Here is a 27,195-nt window from a genome sequence, read left to right on the forward strand (position 1 = left end):
GTAGCAGCAGTTAGTATCTCCTGAAGTGCTGCTTTTTGCACTGTGTAACAGTCTGATGGGAATTCTGTTTTGTGGCTGGCAACTTGTCAGTGGTCTGGAGTCTGGGATTTATTTTGTGCAGTTCCAGTGGCTAGGAGCTTGCGTGTGTTGGTATAGGTTAGGGATGGATATGCAGAATTACAGTGGAATATAGCATGATGCTGCTCTTGCATGGTAGCAGTCTTGTTCCCAGGCTGGGATGCTTTCCAGCCTTGTCATGTTTCACCTACCTTTCCCCAAAACTGGGGCCATTTTGCCATCTTTTGTAGCACTTGGGAGGCAAGGTGCAAGCTGTGCTGCTCCTACTGCTTTCTTGGAATCATCAAAGTTGGGAAAGACTTCCAAGATCATCAAGTCCAAGCTTCAACTGAATTCCACGTGCACACTAAGTTGTATCACCAAGAGCTGTGTCTGCATGTTTTTTGAACACTTCCAGGGATGCTGGGTGACTACCATTCCCTGGGATCCTGTTCCATGGCTTTACCACAGCCAAGTGATTTCTACCAGTCAAGAAAATGTTCCTAATACCTGGCCTAAACTTCCCTTGTCAAAATCTGAGTCTGTTTCCCCTGTCTTATCACAAAAGAGAAGACACCAAGCCCCACCCTGCTGTCATCTCCTTTCAGGCAGTTGTAGAGAGCAGTAAGGTCTCAGCCCAGCCTTCTTTTCTCCAGGCTAAGCAACTCCCAACTTCAGCCCCTTCACCAGCTCCATTGCCCTTCTCTGGATGCACTCCAGCACCTCTGTCCTGCTTATAGTGAGGGGCCTAAAACTGAGCACATGACTCAAGATGTGACTTCTCATCAGTGCCAAGTACAGGGACACCACCCCTTTAGCTCTTCTCTGGGCAAAACTCTAGAGCAGAGCTGCAAGGTCCCCGGGGGGATAGGCAGGCCCCCGAGGAGAGAGTGAAGTGTGTGCCCTCCTTTTGGAGGTGTGGATAAAGAGGGATTTTTATGGCTATTTGCTACAGCTTTCATCATAGAATGAAATCACCGAGGGATAGAATCTAGTCATTCACTAAGTTCTGATTAGCACAGTATGTGCTTCAAAAATGTCAGCAGGCAAAGTTCTTCAAATGGTGTGCAAGAAAATAAATCTGATCTGATACATCCATTTAGATTGTAGAAATTAATGAGAGCTGAATGACCTGTGAGCACTTTGTACTTGGTACAAAGAGACAAACTTAAGAGTGGTGGGAGAAACTGGGAACAAACTCTCCCTACCCTGTAGCACACAGAGAAAGTATGTTCCTAAATCTTAATTTCACATCTGAAGATTCCTGTTGGAGGTATGACATATTTCTTTCCTCCTTTTTCTGAACACAAATGAATTCCATCTGGAAGGTGTACTGGGATTGTACATTACATAACATGACCATATTTCTTGCATTTTGCTTTGGGAAAAGGTTTATCTTCCTTTGTATTGTTTCCTTTTGATGTTTCTGTGCTGCCAAAATGCTGTTGCTGACAGTTGCTGCTGTAGCAAACATGTAGCAGAAATTATGCTGCAACAAAGGGTATTATGTATCCCAATAGAGAACAAAATTACAGCATGCCCTACTGTAGAAGTTAAACTTCTAACTTTCACAAAGATAGATAGATGCTTTGGATTGTCTTGACCTTCTTGCTTGCTGAGAAGAAAATTATTTTGGGCTTGAGTTTAGAGCCTGTGAACACATTTTTATCAGCTGCAGTCAGTTCAGTGTGTGTTTTCACACACTTGTTCATTTTTGCTGATAGTTTCCCCACTGACTTCAATTAGTAAAAGACTAAGTTGTACAGGAGGGCTCTTCTGAGAATTGTCTAAACTTCACACCCCCAAAAATATGGTGCAAAAAGGTTTGTGTTTGCATGCATTGTGTTTCTTCGGAATGTGAAAGCATTTTTTGTAAATATTATGTAAATACAATTAAGCCACAATCACAGTTTTGTTTTAAACAATTTTATTTTGAAAAATGCAATGTGCAGTGTAATGTCAACTAACTGTAATACTGACACTGTTGATCAGAACTTGTACCTCACACAATGATCAGCTAGACATGCGATAAAATATGTACCTGTCATGAAGCACTCCAACTTCCACTGTTTCATCATTATCTCTTTATGGCATGTCACAAATCCATGTACATGAAATACACTCTACTTTTGCAGTCTTTCCACAGAATTGACAGCACACACTAGTCACATAACTCAAGAACATTGGGGTTACATCAGCCTTATTGGAACTGAATGGCCTTTGCCATTGATTTCAGTGGGCTGAAGGCTTCACCCTGAATATCCACCTATGAATGTATGGTGTGTAGCCATTTTAATCCTTGAACTGTATCACTTGCTTGTAAAAGGAATATTTTTTAGGAAAGAAAAACTTTTAAAAAGTATATTATGTAAAAACTAGCCAAATAGTTTTACATCATGGGTTTTGCATTAGCTTTTGTTATTGGTAGAAATCTTAAGCACTGACACTGCTATTAGAGATTTACAAGTTATTTTCCCTCCAGATTTGGAGAGTATAAAGAAAAAAGCTAAGAAATGTTAATAGTAGTGAGACACAGAGTGGCAAAGCTAGCTCTGAACATCCATGTGTTTCCAACTATATATCGCAAGCACGGCTTTTCTCCCTTCTTCCTCACCTCTTAGTTTGAGCTTTAAATATCCTTTCCACATTCAGGGCAAAGGATGTCATCCCTTTCTGTGAGGAAGCCACGACCCACCAATGAAAGGGAGCACTTCTTACAGTTAAAGCAATCATTATGCCACTGCCGTTCTTCAAAAGAGATGTACTTGGTTCCTCCGAGTCCTGTTTGAAAAGCAAAATCGTTCTGTTACAAGAAAAGAATAGCAGGTCAGCCATCAGGCCATGCAGACTGACATGGAGATCTGACATACAGCAGTGAAAAAATGCCATTGTGACAAATCTGTGTTGCTGTGCTAATTTTGCCACTTTTATTCTGTAGTGACTAGTATTTTCATCCTCAAATACTTCTGTTGCTTTCAACAAAGTTTATGAGCAAGGCTGCTAGCCCTAGTGACAATGGCAGAAATGAACTTCCAAAGGATGGCCCTGCAACATACAGCAGAAGAAAAGCAAAGCACCTGCCTCTGAACAGAATTCTGGTTTTTTATAGAAACTTGTATGGTGCCTGAGTATGTTAATTTATGTTTTGCAGAGGTGCATTTAGATGCACCTAAAATGCACCTAAAAAAGAAGTCTGTCGTGTCATGACTTGATTTGTCACTCAGAAGGAAGAATGCCTCAGGAAAAGAAGCAGGTTAGTAAAAAAGCCTTCCAGTTTGAGGCCATGGCAGTTATCATCAGGTGTACTGAAGCTGAACAAAAGAAAACAAAAAAAAAAGGGAAAAATGTATGTTAGTAGTAATTGTCTTCTGCTTAACCTCAAAAATTACTATCTGGAAATCCATGAAAAGATTTATTTGGGCATCTCTTGTACCAGGTCAGACTTTTTCTTCAGTTTTGCCTTCAGTAGCAACTCAATGCACAAAACTGCCTTCACGAAATGTAAAGGCACCAGCCATAAGAGACCTACCACTGATTGGGTTTGTGCATCCAGCACACTTTTTGGCATAGAGGTTGCAGAAGCAGCTCAAGCAGTATGCAAACTCATCCCTGGAGGTAAAGCGCTGTCCAGACAGCTGCTTCTTGCACGCAGTGCACACGAAACACTCCTTGTGCCACGGCTGCTCCCGGTAGGTAACACCTCCTGTGGTGATGGCCTGGTTCAGGAAAACAAACCAAGAAAGTGTTTCCTTAAGAGTGGCAGGTTTGTATTTTGATTTGGTGAAAAAGGAGGGTGATGATATTTTTGTGGGTGGGAGGAGGGGAGGAAGGGTTAGCAACAGCACAATTATAATTTTGCTCAGAGTTGACCTTGAGAAAATCATGCAAGTTCTTTATTGTGATTTCCTTATTTGAAAAAGAAGCCCCATGCTAAAAGTACTTTATTCTGCATATATTGTAAAATCTCACTCTCAATTAGACTCTGTTTTTCAAGCTACTCTTTGTATGTTGCTTTTCTTATTCATGTACTAGTTTGTCTCATCACTGTTCCTTCACCTGTCCCTTTCTTCATGGTGGAGAAATTATCTGATGTGCTTCAACTTCCCTGTTACTTTCTTTGGGAAAGACTGCTTTATTTCATATTTTAGATGAAGTATCTACTTTCTGCTTCTCCAGACTTTCTCAGGGAGTTTTATCTTACAAGTATGTGCAACAGAAACTGTATAATCTCTTAAAACCAGTTAGTTTTTGATATCTTTGCACACACAAAAATGTGATATTCTGCCTAATTGGATGTAAATGGAATGGACTCCAATCCCTTAGGTTTCACATATGCAAAATAAGAGAAGTACCTTCTTGCACTGGACGCATTGCATGGCAAACTGCTTTTCATAGCAGGGTACACAAAAGTTTTGGCTGTCCTTGGGGATGAAGCTCTTTGTCCCAATAGGCTGTTGGCAGCGGTAGCAGATGAAGCAGGTCTCGTGCCAGCTGTTGCCCTTGTATTCCATCTTCCGAGTGCCTGCAATGAGACCAGAGCATCAGCTGAACTTCTGGGTGAGACAGAAGCAGTTTGTAGCTCTTGTTGGTCTGGCTGTCTGTCAAGAAGCACTGCAACTATGAGCTAGAGGCTATTTCATGTTCCTACCAGCTTTGCGTGATATTTGGTAACATTTCAGGGTTTAGGAGAGTAAGTGGTTCTTTTCCTGGAAAAGAACAAAATAGCTATAGCCTAGAACAGCTTTTTGTGGTGTTAGGCAAATAATGAATTCCAATGCACAGGAAGATTCAAGCAAATTGGACATACACCAACATGAGCTGCTGCTAGTGCTGAGTGCAGGAAAGTCCATTTCTCATTAAAGATTGACCTCATTTATATGTTTTGTTTCCTTTTCAAATAGCAGCAAGGTAATTGGCTAATTACAGACTCAGAAAATGATTTGGGCTGGAAGACACCTTAAAGATCCTTGAGTTTTAAACTCCCTGCCATGAACAGGGACACCTTCCCTTAGACCAGGTTCTCAGAGCCCCATCCAACCTGGCTTTGAACTCTGCTGGGGATGGGGCATGCAATTACTGGCAAGCATCTTTCCTCCTTTCCCAGTGCAATATAGTCACTGTCTCAGATAATGGATTATTTCATATCTTCTCAGGGGCCTTTTCTTGTTCTCATTGAGCTGTATTATAAATTTGCAATTGTTTCCAGCCCAACAACACCGATCATAAATGTTTTTTCTGTCTCTTGAACATTTCAGTAAGAAAGAAGCTTTCTCTCTGTTTTCAGCTGAATTGAAAATATGGTTGAAATGTGGAACTTAAACAATCCCTTATTGAAAAGCAGAAAATGGTAGTTAGGAAATAAATGTCCTTCTCTAGAACAAAGATTTAGGGTTCAGATAATGTTCTTTGCAGATTCACTCCACAGTATGGCAGTTGGACTCTGAGAACTGGTGATGCCCTATTGTATGGATAAATTTCTTTGCACAAGGTATGATTTCCTATCTACCAGTTTGAGCCAGAATATTTGGTATTGGCCAGAAGGATAAACAAATGTTCCTCCTGTTCTGTATCACTCTTGGGGCCTGTGACAGCAAACATAAAGTCAAATACTTGGAAGACTGGCAAGCTGATGGAGTTGGCTAATGATGAAAAACCACACTAATACCTTTGATGCTAATTCTGCCCACCCCTATTACTGCAGGGTGAAGTTTTACCATTTTTCCCCTTTGCAAGCATTAATTCATCTTTGTTTACTAGTTGCATATTTTTCTTCTTTTATGATCTCATTAAATTCTGCTGAGAGGCATACTTCAGGATTTATTTGGTGGTTTGTTTTTTCTTTTTAAATAGACTTGCATCAATAGTAAGTGAAATGTTAATTACCTTTCTTTCTGATGCTTACATTCTTGAATATTTCTGCTCCATTCTATTAATAGACACTTTCTACAAATTATGCCCTCTCTATGCTGGTAACTTCCTATATCATGTCAAGGAGCAAATAAATCAGTCCTTGAAAGAATAATATTCTGGAAAAATAAAATGTGGAAAGATTTTTTTTAGTAGTCTAGAATTTTATTTTCACATTTTCAGCTCTTCTCTCTTTGGGATGTTGTTGTCACTGAAACTCAAAGCAGGGACACCTCTCTTTTGTTAGCTGCTAGACTGAAGTCAGCATGAGCTGAGTTTGCAGAAGGACTGAAAGACCAAGCTTGTAATCACTTAAATGGGCATGTCATGATAAAGCTTCATTAAATCTATATTTTGTATTTAGTGGCTCAAAGCAAAGGTTTGCATTAACAGTCTCCACAAAGGATATCCAACCATTTCCTGGCTCTTTCAAAATGAATTATACTTTCACTGTAACTCCTATAGCTCCTATAACTACCACAATGTTCTGTGTAAGTAGAAAAAACATGCTGAGTGTACTGCTCTTCCAGTGTGGTGACATCTCAGCTATCAGACGGTAAGCAGCTAGAGACCAGTGGGTAGTTGTAAAGCATACAAAAATGAATTTCTTCTCTTTTGGATTATAAGAGAAGAAGGGGCTCTGTGTCACTGAACCCAGTTTCCATTACTGTATATCAATGCATAGCTGGCATAATAGAAAAAAAGAGATTAATTCAGTAAATCACTGAAATGGTGATTAATCCGATGAACAGTATTAAAATATATACACATACAATTATAGAATCATAGACTCATAGAATAGTTTTGGTTGAAATGAACCTTTAGAGATCATCTAGTCCAAACCCTCACAGTAAGCAGGGACATCTTCAACTCTATGAGGTTGCTCAGAACTCCATCCAAACTGACCTTGAATTTTTCCAAGCTTGGGGAATCCATCAGCTCTCTGGATAACCTGTTCCAGTGTTTTACCTTACTCCCTCATTGTAGGAAACTTTTTCCTTATATCTAATCTAAACCAACCCTCTTTTACTTTAAAACCATTACACTTTATTCTATTGCAGCAGGCCCTGCCAAAACATAGTCCCCATCTTTGTTGCAGGTCCTCTTTCAGTATTGAAAGGCTGCAATCAGGCATCCCCAGATCCTTCTCCAAGCTGAACAATCCCAAATCTCTCAACTTGTCTTTATAAGCTCCAGTACTCCTCTGGACCTTCCCCAGCAGGGTCTTCTTGTGTTGGGGTTCCCAGAGCTGGATGTAGCACTCCAGGTAGGATTTCTCAGGAGCAAAGTTATGGGGCAGAATCACCTCCCTTGACCTGCTGCCCATACTGCTTTGGATGCAGCCCAGGATACAACTGGCTTTCTGGGATATGAATGGACTTTCTTTGCCATGTATTTCCAGCTTTAAAACTAGCACTGACTATTCCCAAGCATGTCAGTTTTTATTGCTGTGTCGGTAAAATGGGTGCATATGGAGTATTAGGAAATGCCTAAACTTGGTCATGAATAGATAGGGTCATCTGCTTTTAAATATTGCGGTCCTATTTCATCATCAAGCCTTTATTTTTACACCCCAGGAGAAAAATGTTGTGGTTTTCTCTTTTTATCTGAGATGACCAATGTCAGAACCAGCTGACAAAGTAACTAGCAATCATTATGGAGTGTATATGAGGATTCTTCAAATCATCTTTAATATTTTATTTCTGCATTCATAGCACTTCGACTTCAAAGCCCTGAAATCACCACAGAATGCTACAGTATTGATGTGAGAAGACCAGATTTTAGCAATCTCTTATGTAATCTCATGTTTCATGTTGAAAAAGAAAATAGCTCTTTCCTGTTTCTTCATATCTTTGTGCTCAAGAAAGACCTGAGAGGCACTTATACTAATTTTTCATCTGTTTGAGAAAAGCTATATTTAGAGTAATGAGACAAAAATTTCACGTGAATGAAAGTTCTTCCATGAGCCATTATGAACATTACATGTTCTGGTCATGGAAGTAGCCTAGAATGCACTCTCACCTAAACATGACTTAGTAGAGATAGTCAAGGACAAACATTTCTCACAAGTGTTGCAGAGTTTGGTCTTGATATTTAGTCCAAAAAGTGAACATCCTAACCTGGCATAATAGTCTTCTTGCACTCATTGCATTTGGAAGAGTATTCATTGGAGTAGCAGTCAGTACAAAGGAGATATTCCTCTTTTGCAGCAAAAGGTTTGTCCACCAATGAATTCTTGCACTGGAAGCAGTAGAAGCAGGTTTCATGCCAGTGACGGTCCTTGTAAGACAGATCCTGTAGAAATCCAAAACCACAGTCAGTGGAATGAATGCACATTCCACATTTGCACAATTGGAAGCTCAGAGAATGCAAACATCCAAATCTGAACTCCAGCCTGGAGCTGGGGCTAATTTGAAGAAAACAAAATGTTCTGACTAAGGTAAAATTATTTTGCTGTGATAACCAAGAGCAGCTCATGACAACTGTCAACCCTTTTTCAGTCCAAGGTAACACTTTTTGTATGTGACAGAGGAGCAGCTAATTTCACTTAGGTACTTCCTTTGAGAATAAAGCCTTGCTTTTGAGTTGGATTAAAACTTATTAACCTGTTAGATATGATAGACTTCCCCTATTTGCCTTAACTATTGCTGATTTCTAGTTCATTTCACAGATATTTACTCCAGAACAGAGATATTTTTTCTCAATTGCATTCTGGTATTTTTTTGAAAGATTTACACCAAGGGAGGAATCAGCTTGATCTCTTTGGTTTTTTTTTCACTATGACAAATTTTTACTGACTCTTATGTTTTGGTTTATGTATATTTCAGATGTGGATTGTACTGAAAGATACAAAACCACTTGGTACCTGCATCCAGTGGTCCAGAGCACTGGCCAAAGCACTTAAAATACTCTTCACAGTGGTTCATTTTATTATTTAAAAGAAACAGTCCTTCTCAAAACTGTGACCTAAAAGGGTGGATTTGTCTGTTTAAAATTTAAATTAAGGTGGCCTGTTCATGTAACTCTTGAACAGTGTCTTAGCAGTTCAAACAGAATAGAGCTTGGATGATTACAAGAAATGGTGCCTACTCCAAAATATAGAGGCTCTGGTTTGGGTTGGGAGTGTGAAAGGCTAGAATTGTCATGAATAGGGAGTACAAAAACTCAGCAGAAAAAATTCTCAGGTTAACTCAAAATCTATTTTGCATTTGTTGCAGGCACTGAACAAATTAGGGTAACTGAAGAAAAAGAGCAAATGTTAGAATAATGAATTAAAACTTTTCAGTTGTGTGAAGCATCACAAAGGGTTCATACCTGATCTGGCATAAACTGTACTATGTCAGTCAGTACAGTCCCAGGTAACTCCAAATGTGCAATCGTAGCCCAAAGGAACCACAGGTTTAGGTTAACCTAAAATAACTGGTGGTTATTTTGAGCTAGCAGGAAACACTGAAATAGCTTCATCTAGCTCAGCTGATATGTGGTATGTTGAACTTTAGTAATTTCTCTCAGAATTTGACCATGCCATTAAGCATTTCTGTTTGGACCTCTGTGCTACTTACCTAAATTTTTTGAATCATTGTGACTAACAATACCCAATCTTCTTTCACCTCTGAGATTGCACTCTGTGATAGAATATCTAAGACCTCCACTTTACAGCTTTCAGACAATTGTTTATTCAGCTCATCTATTCATTTCAGCTAAATCCTTTTGAAACAACACAGATTTCTGACTGCAAAGTTTTAATCTTTTCTAATAACAAATTCAAACCAATCTTTTCTGGAAGTAACTTAATTTTTTTTTCTCTTTAGTGAAGTCAAATAGCCTAAATCTGCTCTCATATTACTTTTCCAACAGAAAAATACAATTTACAGTGCTTTCCAGAAGAACTGAAACTTGCTTTTTATAAAGTAGAACAACAGATCTGATTTTGTTTCTCTTGTAACATGATATATTCAATTATTTTTCCTCACTAGCTGTCATTTCCTGTTTTTACATTTTTCAGCCAGCTATTTTTTAATATTCAAAATTCATGTGCTGATGCATGCTTATTTTATCAATGGAATTATACCCTGAAGAAGGTGCATGTCTTCTAGAAGAGCAGTAATGAAGACAAAGATTAGGTGTCAATGATGAAAGACTTGATCCCTGAGTCAGTTATGATGGCAAGATTTTATAGGCAATGGCTGGGTAGGTGACAGTAGTAGATATTTCATCATGATGAAGTAATGAAGCAAAACTACAACAAAAAATACCCAGTATAAAAAAAGTGGATTGAATAATCTTTAGCTACTCTGGATTACTACAACTACTGTCATTGAATGTAGACAGAGTTCTAAGATGCCTGGCTTTGACAGTAGAGTATTAGACTGATGAAATGGATATTGTTTTTTCTCTCTGAACCTGTCACATCTGAAATAAGAAAGGTACTGATGAAACCATTTATGCATCATGAGTGTTCTTAGGTCACTGAAAAGGAGGTTTGGTCTATTTCAACATGCTTTATATATCACTGGAGCCTTTGGCTTGTCCATAAGCTGTGGATGTATTGTCTGTATTTTGGATATAAATGTGGATATATTGATCTGAAAAACTAACTTAAAGCTTTCTGAATGTCAGGCTGCTCCTCTGTTAAGCTGAGATAACATCAGATTTAGTCTAGACATGTGAACTCTAGTTTATGCTAGCTGATTGTAACCCAAATAAATCTGTTCCAGCAGAAGGTACAAGTGATATACAACTAATTCCTGTATTTTCACTTGTTTTCATTATGACACCCACAAAGAAAACTGTGACAAGATAACTGTTAACACTGTCATGATCAGGTTTTACAGCTTCTCCACAGCTCTGTAGAGTAGTTTAATTTGGCCTCTAAGGTGGGACTGTATGTGACAAAGAAAAGTGTGGGTTTAAAAAAAACAAACAAGAGAGCCCCTTAGACTGGGATTACCAGTTAACTGGGTTAAGCTTGGTCCTCATACCCTGCATTTATATTTCTTCTCCTCAGGCTTTTGAGGTCTAAGTAAACTGAAGCCATTACGCAATACCATTTCTCTTGAACAGGATTTCAACAGGGACCCAGTAGGAAGAAGGACATTAGAGAGCTTATTACCACAACAGTGACTGTATATGTTGTAGATGGCTTTTTTTGGCTGCCACAATGGTCTTTTCAGAAGATTGAATATAGGAAATGGGCTATGCCAACTAAATACTGTGCAGATTTTAGCTACACATACCCTGTAGCAAAACACTAAAGTATGTTAGACTGGCACATATCTACAAAATTATGTTGAGAAAAGGTGAAAACAAGCTATATTGTGCTGTACTCAGCCCTTTACATGCATGAGAAGATATTTAGGCATTTTCCTCTTTTACCATTTCACTTTACAACAACTAGCCTGAGATTCAGTAACCAGCTGAAAAAGTGTGACATGTTGGGACAGGGTTTAAATATTAAAAATGAGAAAAATATTTATTTTTCCATTTCCTGATCATCATTTCTGGAGGTTTTATTTTTTTTTTTTGTTTAGTTTATGTGTGAAAATGACCCTTTTGAGTAATTTTTTGGCCTGTGTGCTGACACAGTAGCTGTATCTCACAATCTACTCATAATTTAATTTTCACATTTCACAGAGAGAGTTTTTATCCCCTTCTGCCTGCCAAGGCCAGCTTGTGGACTGCATTAAATGCAGGATTACTGTAGGTATTTCCTGTGTTTGCAATGGTTTCTATACCATAGGATCTGAAAGTAGCCCTTCAGCAGTTAAGCCAATGGGCAGAAGATGTATGGATTTCCAGAAATAAGCATGAAACTGTAGGTGTGGTGAGCATTCACCAGGGTCTTAGCCAACAAAATGCCAATTTTTTTCTAGAAAAAGTAAACTTCTCCTATAACCTCTTGGCATGTGGATAATGTATAACAGGTGTGAAAGAAATGGCATTGTGTTTTCATGCTGCCTGCTGGTGCCTTCTACCACTCAGTGTATGAAGATTTTAATTTGTCTGTGAAAGTTTTGCAAGCATCAGCTAGAACTGTTTACAGTTAATGAAATGGCCTATGCCCAAGGCTGTCATTCAGACATATATTGTCATTCTGGAATTTTTTGGTGGAAAAGACTTATTTTAAAATAAAGAAAAAAATATTTATTACTCAGTTATAGTCACAGTTACCCATAAATTACTTTAAAAACTAGAAGTATAGTGAAGAAAATTCTCCCCCAACTTGAATTCAAGGTAAGTTTCTAAGCAGCACTGTTGTCTTGTGGGCTCTCAGTGCTATAGCTAAAACACAATGTGAAAATCCTGCATTAATTTCATTCTCTCAGAGTCTGGTTCTGTCAGAATTCGAGTATTACATGTGTCCTCTTCTCAACACCTGTGGCTTCACTATAACCTGCCAGTTATAGGAGGTTTGATTGTAATTGGGAGGGTGAGAAAGAAGGAAATTAAGAGCATCTGGTTCTCAGTGCAGCTTTTCTCAGTGTAGACAAATAATGGTGGGCAAGAAAGGACTCGTGATGTGATGAATCTGATGTGAGAACTATGTAATAAGGTTGTAATGTGGATGTAAGTGTGGACACCACTGCCAGATGAAGGGGCCTGGATGTGACCTTTTCTCATGACACTGTCACTCCATTAGGTTTTTCTTCCCAAATTTTACATTTTCAGGTTATGTTGAGCATATGAACAAATTTGAGTTAATTTCCTACATACAGTAAACACACTGGTTTCATTCCCAAACACAGTACAATTTATCTTCTTTGTTCAGGTGAAAAAGTAAATGCAATGTGTAAAAAGATTTATGCAAAAATGCATACATATGTGTGTGTATTTCTTATGTATTTATATACCTCTGTGTCTGTACAGTTCAATAAGGGGAAGACTGATTTTTTGTGACTGTTTCATGGCTAAGTTATGCTCGGTCATACAGTGCACACACTTCATCTGAAACTTATCTTGTGGCTGAGGCATTTGCAAGGGCATTCTCAAAAGTGTTCTCTGGTGTCTCTTACTGTCATTGAAAAACTACTCTAGTTTTCTTCTCATTGAGAACATTCATAGGATCTCCTTTTCTACCCAAACACGGAATTTTTTTTCAGAAAACTTGCAGGAATTTAAATTTCAACTTTTATCCATCTGTCAGAATTCACTTAAAATCAGTCAACAGCATCAAAAACCACAGCATAAAGCATGGATGGGCACAAACAGCCATCACAGAAACCAAAAAGGACATCTTTGTTTCTGGCATGTTCTATACCTCTTTAAGAAATCTTTATTTACTATATCTTAGTCATGTTTTCCACATATAGTTCTGTTTTTTTACATAGATAAAATATTCTTAGATTGCAGACAGTTGAGGCTTTTTATTTTTCTTTTTTTTTTCTATCTGACATTAAAGTGTGCCTCCCTTAAAAATAAAGCAAAGCAGTATATCAGATAACACCCACACTCCCTAAATACATAAATCTGGGTTGAAAAGTTCAGCCTGATTAATTCCTGAATACTTTGACCAAGATTTGTTGAAGCTGGTCCAAGTTTTTAAATTCTTGACTATCAACACGTGGAAATATCTTCTCAAGGGATTAGAAAGAGACCTTAAAGCAAAAGCACATTCTGGAACAAGGCAGGAATATTTTGCTTTTTCAGGTCAGGCCAGGCCAGCTGTATCTCATCTCTAACCTGAATATTTATGAGCTGTAGGAAAACTGGCAATTTTATACCTTCCTACAGATCATTGCCAGTTCCCTGTCTTGGTGGTGAAACATTTTTACCTTTTTAAGGCTTCTGAAAGGGACTTTCCTACTGATTTGCCAATAGGGTGTTGTAGATCAATTTGGAATGTATGAAACATTTATTTTTTCCAGTCTGAATAAGCATATATTTTTTGCATCCCTGAACTAGTGAGTGAGTGGTAGTAACAATAATGAGAATTAGTTTGTCTTTCTAGAGGTATGGATCAGCAGTGGAAAATCAAAAATCAGATTTCCTTGGGTCAATGAAGAATTCTATGGCCATGCAATACAAATTTAAGTTCTACTGCAATCTCACCCTGGGAAAGTCTTGTCTAACTTTGAACAGATCAATTTTATGCAGGGAGAATGTATATCAGAGGAAGTTGGTAGCTGTATAACAGACACTTCACTGGATGGTTCCTCTGTCTTCATTCAGGCAGTTGAAACTGGAATAAACTCCAGTTGTTTTAATTAATTTGAAAGAAGTACAGGTGGTCACAACTAATCTGTACCAGGCAGGTGTCTCCATGTGTTGTAGCAGTGCATAACTCCAGCAAGCGAGGCTTCTGCTCTGTCCATCCCATTTCCATCCCATTCTTTGATTAGACTCCACTATTATCATTCTGTATTTAAAGGCTAATTTTTCTAAGTCTACCTGATTTATTGCTTGGGCCAGCATTAGCTAGATTTCTGTGACCTACAAGTTAGCACCTTAGCTTGAGTGTGTCTCTTGATGACCACAGAAGTGTGGTCACTGCAAAGCCAGCAGTGGCTTAGCTCCCTCTGACCTAAAAGTAGGCTCAACCAGGTTTTGTCGCCCTTTCAGATCCCAGCTGGCCCTGAGGAAAGGTTCTCCCAATTAATTAAAGAGAATTTCTTGCATCAGAGCATCAGATCATTCTGTGCTTTACAGGAGTGCATTTCTATTAATATGCTGGGTAAAGAAGGATTTGCAAAGTAATGACAACAAACATGCTCTCCCATTGAAGGAAACCCCTGTGTAGGTGTTGGATCTCAGAGCTCTGTATCTGTTGAGATTTCTGTAACAAGACACAAATCCAACATACCTTGCAGTCAGCCCCAATAGGTTTTTTGCATTCCTCACAGGTGTTGGAATAAAGATTTTCATAGCATTTCACACAGTAGGGGCTGTCCTCCTTCAGGATGTACTTCTTACCAAAGAGAGACTCTTTGCAGTAGTGGCAATCAAAGCGTTCAGTCATGTTGCTGGAGTCCAGTTATCCTGCCACAAAAACAGGAACAGGCACATGTCAGACTACACTTGATCCAGTCCCCCAGGAAAGTTTATCAATTCTTGTTTATCACATTGTACCTCAGTTTTAATCCAACTTTCAGTCAAATAAATGAATAAATAGGAAGAAACTGGGCTATAAATTTTGCAGTGCAGCCCATCTGAATTAGCCATCTGTTGATCCATCTTTGGCCAGACCTAGTGATAGAGATGAGAGGGAGGAGTAAACTCTGAGTATGAAAAATTGTCATGGGATTTGCAAATGGAATTTGACCTGTAGTTCTGCAACAAGAAGATGCTTCTGTAGGGGATGGAGACAGTCAAGTCCATTAAGAGGATGAGCCTGCTGATCTTCAGAAGCAGCATCTCCTGCATAAGGCAAGAGGAAGGTTTACATTGCTAGTAGACTTTAGTCATGCACAGCCTATCAGGCATCACAGTTATATCCTCCTGCACCTTCATTCTCTGCATTCTCAGTATCTCAGTGTCTGGCAATCATTCCCCCACAGACAGACACCAACCCTCCATCTCTGCTCATGCATGGGACTATGGAGACAAGGTGTAGGATCCATGATTGTCTATCTGATTCCCCTCTGATACAACTGAAGGAGTTATGCAACAGCTGTAGTGTATTGGGACACAACTGGGAGTTGGGTACCAGGTGTCCTGGCTCAGACAAATGTCAAACAATGATTATGGAAGAGGAAAAGCATGTAGAAAAAATTGCGTATGGTGTTTCAGCTTGTCTGAATTAGGGACAATTGAAGTTTGCTCCTCAGGTTTTCTTATGTCTCTATAATTTTCTGAATGCACACACAAGCAAAGATGACATAAATGCCTTTGATGAATATATATTATTGCCTGGGACAATTTATTTTGGGTTTCATTACAGTCATCACCTTCTTTCTCTACCTGAGGCTTGCAGCACGTGTTGCATCTGAGATCTGTTTGGAGGTTACAGCTGGAGCAGGGCATGGCTGCCTGCTTAGGAAAGGGAATTTCCCAAGCAGAAAGTACATGTCACCTGGACTGCATGATCTTCACTGCCTGCCAGGCTGCATCTCCTCTTTAAGCCATATCTGATCTATAAATCCTTAAATGTTTTGAGTACTAACAGCTTAAGTGGCTACCTCTGTCTTTCATGCACAAGTGACATTTACAGCAGCTGCAGCCCTTTCGCCAACTTCAGCTCGCAGTTTTAAACAAAATGTTACTTGCTTAGTGTTCTTGGCATAGGTTGCTGATTTCTGGAGTTTATCCTCTCCCTCTGACAGTGGGAGCCACCCATAGGACATTCTGAAATCCTGAGTTTTCCTCTAGGATTCCAGTTTTTATTATCATCTTTTTTTCTGTCTAGCTGGGAGGGGATTAAGATTTTAGGGTTGCCTGAATGGACAAGCTTTAATTTGATGACTAGAAAGCTTTTTTTTTTTTTTAGGCGTCAATCCACTGCTGAATTTTGTGGTAACTATCACAAACTGAGGGGTGAGTGATGTCTCAACTGGAAAGTCTGAATTCCAAGTAGATACTTAAGAAGAGAGACAAACTAGCAAAGCCTAAGATGTGCTTGTGGGAAGCACAAATCCTGGCAGCTGGTTACCTGTGCTCCTGACCACCCAGGACTAGCAGTACAACTGCTTTGGCCTTAAAGATGGTCTAGGAACTAATTAACTTTCCTATCCCAGGGGGAACTGGGAGTGTGTAGGGTACTCTTTGTCCTTAAGGGGTAGAGAGGATCATAGGACTGATAAGAAGACAGAAAGTAAGAAGAAGTGCTGGAGAGAGAAGTGCAATGACACCCAAAGTTCCCCTCTAGCCCATTTTCAGCAGCAGCTAGCAATGGAGGCATAAGGCAGGAGCTGCTTTCAGCAAGTTAGTTCTCTCTTGAGCTGCACCTGCAGTCTTTGCCAGAGCATTTAAAGGATGATCACGGAATTTCCTCTCTGTTTTGAGCCTGTTTGCACCCCAAACCTACATAATAGATTTGGACTTTCCCAGGAAAGAACTAGTCAGGACTTAATTTCCTTCTGGAGTAATCTCAGCAAAACGTATGGAGTCAAACCAAGGTATGCTGAGTTACATGTGTAGACATTGACTAAGTCTGACGTGAGTGATAGCTTTTGTTCAAATGGTCTGTATTTTGGTCAGAAATCTGCATTTTTTTTACCAGACTATATTAGGCGTATTTTCCCCAAATGATAGGATTTTGTTTCCTATTTAATGTGCATTATTGCTAAGTTCAAATGTGAGCAGAAATAACTTATGAACTTACATTTGTCTCCCTTCTTCAGAATTACTTCTTTCTAGCCCTGATTTAAAAGTAGATGCGTGATACTGAAGAGTGAAATGTTTCTCTGCACTCATGATGTGTGAAAGCAAAAACTATAGAGTGTGATTACTTTACAGGTTTATACCACTTCATCTAAAGCTCTAAATGTAAAATATAGAAGTTCATTGTGACTGGAAGAAGGACTGTTCCCTTAGAGGTGGATGTTCCTGTCTCTTGGTCACAGGACTTTCCCTCTTGAGTGCTGTAATTATCTTCTAGGTGCATTTCACAGGAGCAGAAGCAAGCATTATATAATATATGTATTTAATAATTTAGGCAATAATGTAATAATTCAACAATTAAAAATAATTCAGCAATCATTCAATAGTTACTGCCACTATTTCAGAAATTACCAGGACACTGCCTTCCTATCCTGAAAAGGATCTAGTTTTGTTAAATGTGCTCTAAGATTGTCCCAGGGGATTGTCCCCCTCACCCTGAGCAGGAAGAGGCAGTCCTCATTTCTACATCCCAAACAGATTTAAGGATGAACTCTGCTCTGTGAAGACAGTGCAGGGGCACCTCTGGATGAGATTTGACTCTTAAAGTTAGGAATTCAGGTTCATTCAGTAAGCTGGAATTAAGAGTGAAGCATCCCAAAATTCCAGGCTGTTTAAATCCATGCCTTGGACTGAATCTCATGATCTGCTATGTGATATTTGAGTATATTGTACAGGGTTTTTTCTGCTCCAGAGATAATTAAATATGAGGTAATAATGGGTCCTATCTACTAAATACTAGAAACAATCTCAAACAAATAATTTTACTGCTGTCTTACAATCAAGAAATGTAAAATCATACTGAGCAATATTTTTGGCTCTCACTTTGTACACATGGTCCTTTACATTGCCTGTTCATTAATTTCTGTCATATAAAATCACATGTTAAGCTTAGTGTAGGCTTTATGCAATGTTTTGGACTTGAAGGGAAAAAAACAAATCAGGAGACTTGCACAGCTCTGGATGGACACAATTTGCAATTCAACCTCCTTGCCATTGATCTATTTCTTTCTCTTGTGTTTGATACTTGCTGACTGTAAAGTGTTGTGGGACAGAAACTCATCATTATTGCAGCTCTTTGTGGCAAAAGGTCTTTAGATTTTATCACTGTAGTCATTCTATACTTATGCTTTTTCAGATTGCTCTCAATGTAATTATGATGGGGAAATTGATTTTTTCTGCCATTCAGTCTCCCTCCTTCAACATCAGACATAACAAGTACATCCCCGAAAGGAAAAGATCTTTCAGTTGCACACCCTAAAAAGAAGCTTCAGCTTATGCCAAATGTTAGTACTACCCACACTGTGTCTCACAGGAAGTAAGAATTGGCAGGAAAATTACCAAAAAGTTAGTAGACTGCCTCAAAATCTATGCTGCTTTCCCCATTGGCTCAGTCTTCTTTTACTGGCAGCAATTCCTAAAGTTGTCATATTACCACATAAATATCAGGGCTCATCATGTCATTAAGAAATATTCCCCCATCCCATGACACTATTGACTACTGAAAAAGCAGACCTTACCAGCTTCTTGAGCTATGTCTGCAAGCCTAATAAATGCTGGTGTGTCCATCTCTTATTTCAACTCTTCTTAAGGGGTGTTGAGCACTGAGAGGTGCAGATGCACAAGCAGAAGAAAGAGGCCAAGGGAAAACTGTCTAAAACATGTAGGAGTTGTTTAGTTTATTCAGTGAAGTTCTGATCTCTTGTTGTAACAGCATCTGGAGACACAGAATTAAGCCCCTGTAGATGCCAAAGAGGGGCTTGCTGTTGAATTAATTAGGTCAGTAGTGCTGAGGCTCTCTCCACCTGTGACCCTGGATGGGAATGTTGTGTTAGCCACCTGCACAGGAAACAGAGTCTACCTTCAAGATGCACAGATATTTCTCCCACCTGAATATTTTTCCAGAAGAACAGTACACATGGAGAATTTTCTCTCTGTTTATTTCTCTTCCCCTGAGGAAGGAAGATTTGTGTCTGGCAACTTCAGTGACATGAGCCATGCAGGTCTAGAGCATTTGGAAACAATTTATATTAATGCTCCAAAGGCTAAAATGAAAAGATTTATTTACAACCAAGATCTGACAGTTCAAACTGTGCTCATCTTTCTGGCAAGAGGTGACTTTTTTTCCTGTAACTTAGCTGCTCTTACCATATTCATTATCTATCATCTTGTTTCAGCAACAGGAAAACACTCTTGGAAGACATAAGTGTCTTTCCAAACCAGACTATAAGGCCATGCAAGGGGAAAAGAGGGAAACCTAATTCTATTTCTTTTAAATTTGGTTTAGAAAAATAAGAAATTACCATTTTCTTGCAGTTTTGATGAGAGATGGAGGGTAGGGGAAAGTTATGTATGGTCAGAATTCACCTGAAGCTGGTGTAGATGTACACCACAGATACCCAAAGCACTCCTGTGTGTTTAGATTCATGAGAACACATTAAGGGCTGCTAGTCCTCTTTATTTGCCTGTCCAGGTGTATGTTACCCTCTTCACTGAGTACCCACAAATGCTGTCATGATGGAGCAAAGGGACCCTGGGTGCTTGGAGGTGCTGCTGGCCATAGGACAGGTGTTGATGCTTTGAGTTGTCAGAGCTGTGACCCTTCAGCAGCAGCTCCTGGCCATGGGGAGCCAAGACAGCTGATGCACAAAAGGCTGGGGCCACAGAAGGACATTTGCTGGCCAATGCAAAGGCTAACCAGGCTATGAGGGACAGTGGTCTGGGGTTTACTCTTAGCCTGTAAATGAGACAGGGATGTTTAGGCAGATGTGGCTGCACTCCTTGTCTTTTAAATTTTCAAGCTGAGAAGAAAGCAGAAGCCTTTTTCTCTTTCTGCTGCTATGGAGGAGCAATCCTGAACTAAGCACAACAAAAAGAATTTAGCACCCTGTCTTCAAGAAAGCAAGATCCTTATGATATATCATTTATCTCCCAGAACAGCCCTGTTAACAAACTCAGTGGTTTACCAGGGTCCACATCAAGTTTAGAATATTGAAAGTACTCAGTTACAGAGGTGTTCATTGCTGTTTCTTAAGCTTAGAGTAGATATTCACAGATGTCTTAGAAGCTCTTTGTCAAAAGCCAGGAAAATCTGGTTTAATATTTTAAAATAATAATAATAATAATAATAATAATAAACAATTAAAATTTTACCCCAAGAAAAATAGCCCAGTCATGCCTTTAGATGCTATATTTTAACAGATATTTAAAGAAAAATAAGTTTCATTTTTAATAAAGTTACAATATTCCTCAAAATTACTTTCAGATTTTTCCAAAGACTCACCTTTCTTGGAAATGACTGACTTATTTTGCATATAGTATAATATTCTGATCTCTCCTTTAGAGTTTTAAAAAATCTGTTTAGAGCAATTTTCTGACCAGACAGACTGCATTAACATATGCAGATAACCAAAGCATGTCTGTTTCCTGTTTTCATTGCACAGTCAGCCTATCATGACCTGGAAAGTGGATAGTGTGCTGGTTATTCCTCAGCAGAACATGAATAACAAAAATAAATAGACAAATAAATAAAATAGCAAACGTTTCTTTTTCTTTTGTGGCAAGGTTCCTCATGCCTCTGGGTAAAGTAATCCCAGTTATAGCAGTGGGGAAGGAACACTTCACTTGTGGTTTCTGTGTGGTTTATTGTGTTTGGCAGTCAATAAAGGTCTGCTCCAGTCTAGAGCCACTCCAGCAGTGGTAGACCAAGAACCAGTGGTAATATCTACAAATGCCACAGAAGAACTGAGCACTGACACTTTTTGAAAGTGTACCCCAGAGAGTTTGCTCTGTGGTTATCTCAGGCTGATAGTGAAATGATGGAGGGTCTGTGGTCTTGCCCATATCCCTGCACACATTTCAGTTACAAAAGAAGCATATTGAAATAACATGGAGCATGACTTAAATCTGCCACAGCAAGGAGGAGCACAGTTCAAGTGGAAAGGCTTGCTTTTATTTTCTCTGTTAAAGCCTTTTGAAATTGCTGTCCTCCTTCTTTCTCTTGCAAAATAAGCAAATGCTTGCTCAAAGGAAAGGTCAAGTACTTGATCCTGCTTAAGCATAAAAAATTATGTTTCTAATAAGAGCATTTAAGTAGATAACAGATGATGATACAGGAGAAAAACAGTATAAGATTAATAAACCTTGTTTTTATTTCTGGCACTATCCTGCAAAAGTAGTGTATAAGCTAAATGTCTGCAGATACTAAACTCCAACAAAGATTTGTTTTTCCAGAAAAGGATTACAATCTCTTATTGACAGGAATACTAATAATCTCAGAGAAATTAGACTTTAAAATAAAAATACTCTGAAATGACATGTGCTACCATTCAGTCATATGTCCAAATTTTTCTGTGTTTTTTAAATCCTGCATACTACTACCCAGTGCACAAAACCAGAACAGTGTGCTGTGCTTCCTTCTTTAAAGAAGGGATGAAGAAGAACAGTTGGGATGATTGTGTGGAAGGAGAATGCTCTGTTATTTGTTCTGGCCTCCAGCAGCAGAGCTCTGGTTCTGTTTGCTGAGCTAAGACCACAAAGCCCCCTTGTGTCTAAGACAGTTGGTGCTCCTGGTTTGGGGATCAGTTAATGCAGATCTTACAGCTGCTGTACAAAACTGCTGTGGCAGTGAATGCCTCAGGGCTCTGGGTATCCAAACCTTCCTGCTCAGCTGCCATGCCCATGGTGTTCCCAAACAAGGTAAAAGAGCTAGGTAAACCTTGGGGGCACCCATGCAGCTGGGCACATCTTAACAAACCAGATTGACTGCACCTGGGTGAAATCAGTTAGGCCCAATTTGGGGGGGGTTTGTGGCTGGAAACTGGACATAGAAAAGAGAACATCTGCTAAGGTTGAGCCAAAGCACCTGTAGTGCATGAGAGGTAGAGAAGAAGGCACAGAGACATGGAGAGCCTGGTGACATGAGCATAGGCAATCTTTATGTAGGCAAGATTATTTCCAGCTGAGGAAGGAAGATGTTGAATCCACCATGGTGACCTGCATGGTATAGTATGGAGAGGTGGAATTCATTAAAGGTGAGAGCCTGATCTCTGAAAAGACTTCTGCCCTAAATCTCAAGGGTTCTTCAGGGCAATGACAAAATGCATCTATGCAAATGCTTACAGGTATTTCATGCCTTTATGCAATTTGCTGCTTTCATTGTGCAAGATGAAGTGAAGAAACAGTGGTGGGTTTTGAGCCCTTATGCTTATGCTTGCTGAGGGTCTAGAACTAACTCACACCATCAGAGTGATACCTTAGACCTTTCTTTGCAGTAGTTGATATATTTGAAACTTTAAATTCAAAAATTTCCCATGAAATGGAGTGGTGAATACATTTATATCAGTGTTATGCTCACCTGCATTCCTCTTATGGCATATTATTATATGCACAGTAACCATTCAGCATCCTAGTTTCTATAATCCAATATAATATAGAAGGGTACGTGAAAAGGAACAAAATTAACTTTTTCACCTGGCATGAGTATTTTGATATTCATCCTTAGGAGAAGGCTCTAGTGGTTTATAATAAAATTCTGTCTATATACAGCTAATTAATATTGTTGAGATGTTAATGCATCAGTGGCTGTCAGTGTATCCAAGATTTATTTTCATGAAACCTGTCATTACCCTGCCATTTCACACTATCACTTGGGGTGAATCTGCATCCCAAATAACTGTGCATATGTAAATTAAATATTAAAACGACACCATTAGAATTAATCAGTCTAAAAATGCAAATTATGAGATTCTCCCAGTCTCTGAAGCAGTATCCAAGTGAGGGAAGATGATTGCCTACAACACTGCACCATTCAGAGTTTGTCCAGAGATGCTCAGGACAGATTTACCCATCAGAGAAACATGAATGAGACTTAGACCTGAATGCTCCTGGTCCATGGGGACCTTGACAGACTGTGGGCATGCTGGCCAGCAGCAACAGGCATTGCTTGTGGCTGATGGGGTAAGCACTTGTCTGACCTTCCCTTAGCTCTGAATATCCTGGCCCCTGTGAGATGAGGCAAGGCAGGGAGGTGAGGATATCAGCAGGTAACACATTTCTTGGCTCTGAGGCTCAGAGATCAATGCCCTGGAGAACTGAGCCAGGGGTCTCTCATGAATATAGGTCTTTGGAGCCCTCCTCATCCCTTTCTTTTGGGAGGAAAGCTTGAATTTGCAGTGCAGGAGAAACTCTCATCAACTCCTAGAATTATAGAAGTTGTACATTGTCACCAATGTTTTGGCATTGTTGTTTTTTGGTTTTTTGTTTGTTTGTTGGGTTTTTTTTTTTTTTTCTGACATTCAAAGCATGATGGAATCCAGGCAGACTGTGCTGTGTGTGATCAAAGTGTTGCCTGATCTATTTTCTCATGCAAGGTGTGCCATCTGGGAGAGCTGATGTCTGTATGGACAGGAAAGATGTGATTTCAGGGAAATGTTGTCCCTAGACTTCTCTAAGAAGTGGGAAACATAATTCTTTGTACCTGAGTTCTTCAATTGGGAATCACCCTTTCATGCCTTACATGGTAGGAACTTCACATGGACAAAGAATATCTGACACAATATAGCCACTGCTGTGAGGTAACAGTGATTTCACAAAAACTAGCAATATTTTCCTGCAAATCCAAACCACCTGGAAGTGACTATTTGGTGCTTGCATATGTAGCACTGCTGATTTCTGTGGGAGCACATTTGGCAGAATGGTGAGAACCAAAAATAACTATGTTTTATCCCAGCATTTTAGTCATCTTGAGCTTTTTCAAAAGACCACAAGAACTGGTCCACTCCCTAGCCTATGTGTGCTATTTGGATGGAAATGTCAGGTGGGAACCCCGGGTAATTTTTACACATTTGATTCCTCAACAGCAGCATTTTATGTCTTTTCAGCTGCCCCACTCATCTCAGCCACATGTTGGTTCACAAGCCAGAGATCATTTTACCTATGGCTAAAATACAGTTTTATTGGTGCTCTGATGAGATTTTGGTAGTAATGCTAAGGTGTGTCAGGAACTGAGTTTTTAATATAGCAACTCATATCCTTTTTAAAAAAAAATATTTCTCCAAATGTGACCAAGAATTGGTCAGGTTCTATTGAAAAAGGAAACTTTAAAATCCATTCACTCCCAGTTATATTTACAGGTGCACAAAACAGACATAAATGTTTGTAAATTTTTTTTTCTTTTAATATCCAAACACCTGAAGCAATCATTTTAAAAGTTTACCATCTGGCTGATAAAAGGCACAGAAGATTTTGGTCAGAAATCTTAGAGCCCTATAAACTTAGGAACTGCTGAAAATAAGTTTCACAACAGAAACCCAGAGACAACCTTAATTGTAGCATTCTTTCACATCTGGATGCATTTGTGCATCTAAAAATACAGCCTTATATTGGTCCTTTTTAGAACAATTCCTATTCAAGACAACATATAAATGCACAAAATCATCAATAAATATTACAGCTGCTGACAATCTCAATGTCAATTAGCAATGTTAGTTAATATACCTCTAGATTGGAGTCAGTGGAGTGGCAATCATAGACTTGCAGATATATATATATATATATATTTATCATTTGCTGCTCTGGTGTACTCAGCAAAGTGTGTCTCTGCACACTGCAAAGCTGGAATATGCAGGTGTTTGGTCAACTAAATAAAAGCTATATTCCTTGAGGGCAGTAAAAAAGTTTGGAACAGCCACCAATGCAGACAATGAAAGTTAGTATTTCCTTTATTATGTACACAGAGAAATCCACATTAGCGCACAGTAAGGACCGGGCTACAGTGGCTGCACACACATGCACAGAGAGAAGGACCAAAAGAAGGGATGCAGAGCGATCAATTGGGATTTGTATTCTAATTTATTCTCCCCACATAAAAAGAAGCAATACGATGCTGACGGCTCCCCGTTTTTCCATACACGATCTGTGCACACTGTTTCCCCTGCAAAGAGGAGAAACCTTTGTTTCGTGTGCATCTGCTCCTGCTACAGTACAAAAATGCTCCTTTGTTGAGCTCGGCAGCAGGAGTGCACGGAGGTGTAAGGAATCTCAGACTCCATCTCCCACTTTTTATCACCTTCCCGGTGGATTACACACGCAGCACAATACAAATAGTTACACATGGAAAGACCCGGCACCTCATCGGCTCGCCGATGTGTCGCTTTACTACGGACATGCAGCAGTAATTGCTGCGATGAGAAATTTGTCATTTTGTCCTCTCCGTGCACTCAGGAGAAAGGGGGACCTGCAATCTCCCTCCTCGCATCCTTCCCCACCAACCCTCTCCTCCTCTCCGCACCCTTTGTTTAAAGCGACACCCCCAAAGGTACATTCTGTGGGTAGTGGGAGCGAAGGGGAAAAAAGGGATAATTACTTACAGAGCAGCAGCGGGCAGTTAATGCCAGGTCCGGGAGCGGGGACAGGGGTCACATCCATGGGCAGATGTGCAGAGCACAGTGGCCTGGCCGAGGGCAGAGCGGCACAGGCGGCTGGGCTGACCCGCGCCCGCGGAGCGGCTCTGCAGCCCCAGCCCCAGCCCCAGCCCGCAGCCCCAGATCGCAGCCCCAGATCGCAGCCCCAGCCCCAGCCCCAGCCCCAGCCCGCGCTGTGCCGGCAGCCGCCGCCTTCCCCAGCCCGGAGAAACCCCTCGCTATCATTTTACCATATAAGGACACAAAAGCACCGGAGACTTTCATTCTTTGAGGCGCTCTGCAGCTGGCGTTCGACACTTTCTCTAGCCCAAGGGTGTCGATGCTTCCCCCTCCTAAACATCTTGTCTTTCTTGGCCCCCTTCCTAAAATAAGGCTCCCTCTCCCCTCCTCCAGCCTTTGTTTCTCTAAACCCCTGATGCTTATTAATAACACGGCTTTGCTAAATCTCGCTCTTTGCAGAAGGAGAGGTTTTACAGCAGCTCCAGCCCATTTGTAAGGCTCTTCACCTGGCTGAGAATAAAGTCCTTGGCTAAAATTGGTATGAGGCTTTATTTCCTTTGGTCGGTTTGCCTGCTGCATGTCTTGCCAAAGAAGAGTGAAACAACCTGTCTCTCTTTGTGGACAGGTGCACATTTTTACAAAGACCAAGTGTGCAGACATTTCTTTGTGAGCATTCAGACCCCAGTCTAGTTCCTCTCCACCCTTTTTTCTTTCCAAGCTTCCCCATAGTCAGGAGAAAAACGAACAAAAGCAAGAGAAATCAGTGAACCCAAAACCAACCATCTTTTTGTAAGAGAAAGCCAAAAGAACAGATTGTCTCAGCACATGCTCAGTACCCAATCGAGAGCCTTGCCAGTGTGCACATGGTAGGGAGAGGGGGAGCTATTAATCCTACTATAATCAGGAACTACTTTTTCTGCTACAAAATCCAATTTCATTTATCGACCATCCTAGCAGAAATGCATTCTGCTAATCAAAACAGTGAGGGTGCTGAGAAACCTCCCAGAGGGAAGAATTGGATCAGAAGACGTGGGAGATGTCTGCTCTCTGCAGCTTGAGGGGTAGGCTGGGGAGGCATTTCAGGGTAATTCTTCAGTAATGACTGGTGTTTGCCAAAGGGAGGTGCCTTAATATGAATGCTTTCAACCTAAAGGGAAACCAGAAGGATTAATATGTAAAGCCCATTATCCTGAGAGTCTTGCTGTTGTTTTACATCCAGAAGATGCCAGGTAGTCCAATTCTGGGTACAGGGTTCTGGCATGTGCCTGAGCAGTGGTGTAGATGTGCACATGGGTTAGATAAGGGTTTCTCCTGCAAAACAAACTTTTTCCAGAACCCTGTCCTGTACTTGCTGTCCCACTATGCACCCAAATGAAGTCGGATTTGGAATGGGGGTGAAATGTGTTAGTTGGTCTCAGTGCTGTTCCAAATCTAGAAAAGCACAGAATAAAATGGTGGGGCAGGGTCATTCCTAGTTCTTCTATCAGAAGTCAAC

The 27,195-nt window shown here is 40.0% G+C and overlaps 1 protein-coding gene across 4 annotated transcripts in view; it reads right to left on the reverse strand.

Annotated features, from left to right (window-relative positions):
• Positions 1 to 1,967: 1,967 nt before the first annotated feature.
• Positions 1,968 to 27,195, reverse strand: part of FHL2 (four and a half LIM domains 2) — a 52,975-nt gene continuing 27,747 nt past the window's right edge. For 3 of the 4 annotated variants that reach the window (XM_079320623.1, XM_079320625.1, XM_079320624.1), the window contains exons 2-6: positions 14,765 to 14,940; positions 8,085 to 8,259; positions 4,410 to 4,579; positions 3,587 to 3,773; positions 1,968 to 2,838 (exon numbers count right to left, since the gene is read on the reverse strand). In XM_079320623.1, the coding sequence (XP_079176749.1) occupies positions 2,687 to 2,838; positions 3,587 to 3,773; positions 4,410 to 4,579; positions 8,085 to 8,259; positions 14,765 to 14,920 (840 nt within the window). In that variant the 5' untranslated portion in view covers positions 14,921 to 14,940 and the 3' untranslated portion in view covers positions 1,968 to 2,686. Of the gene's footprint in view, positions 2,839 to 3,586; positions 3,774 to 4,409; positions 4,580 to 8,084; positions 8,260 to 14,764; positions 14,941 to 25,646; positions 25,707 to 27,195 lie in introns of those variants that run through there. The other variant, XM_079320626.1, reaches the window with a different exon arrangement.

The sequence above is a fragment of the Erithacus rubecula genome (assembly GCF_903797595.1).
Source record: "Erithacus rubecula genome assembly, chromosome: 1".
Lineage (NCBI taxonomy): Eukaryota > Metazoa > Chordata > Aves > Passeriformes > Muscicapidae > Erithacus > Erithacus rubecula.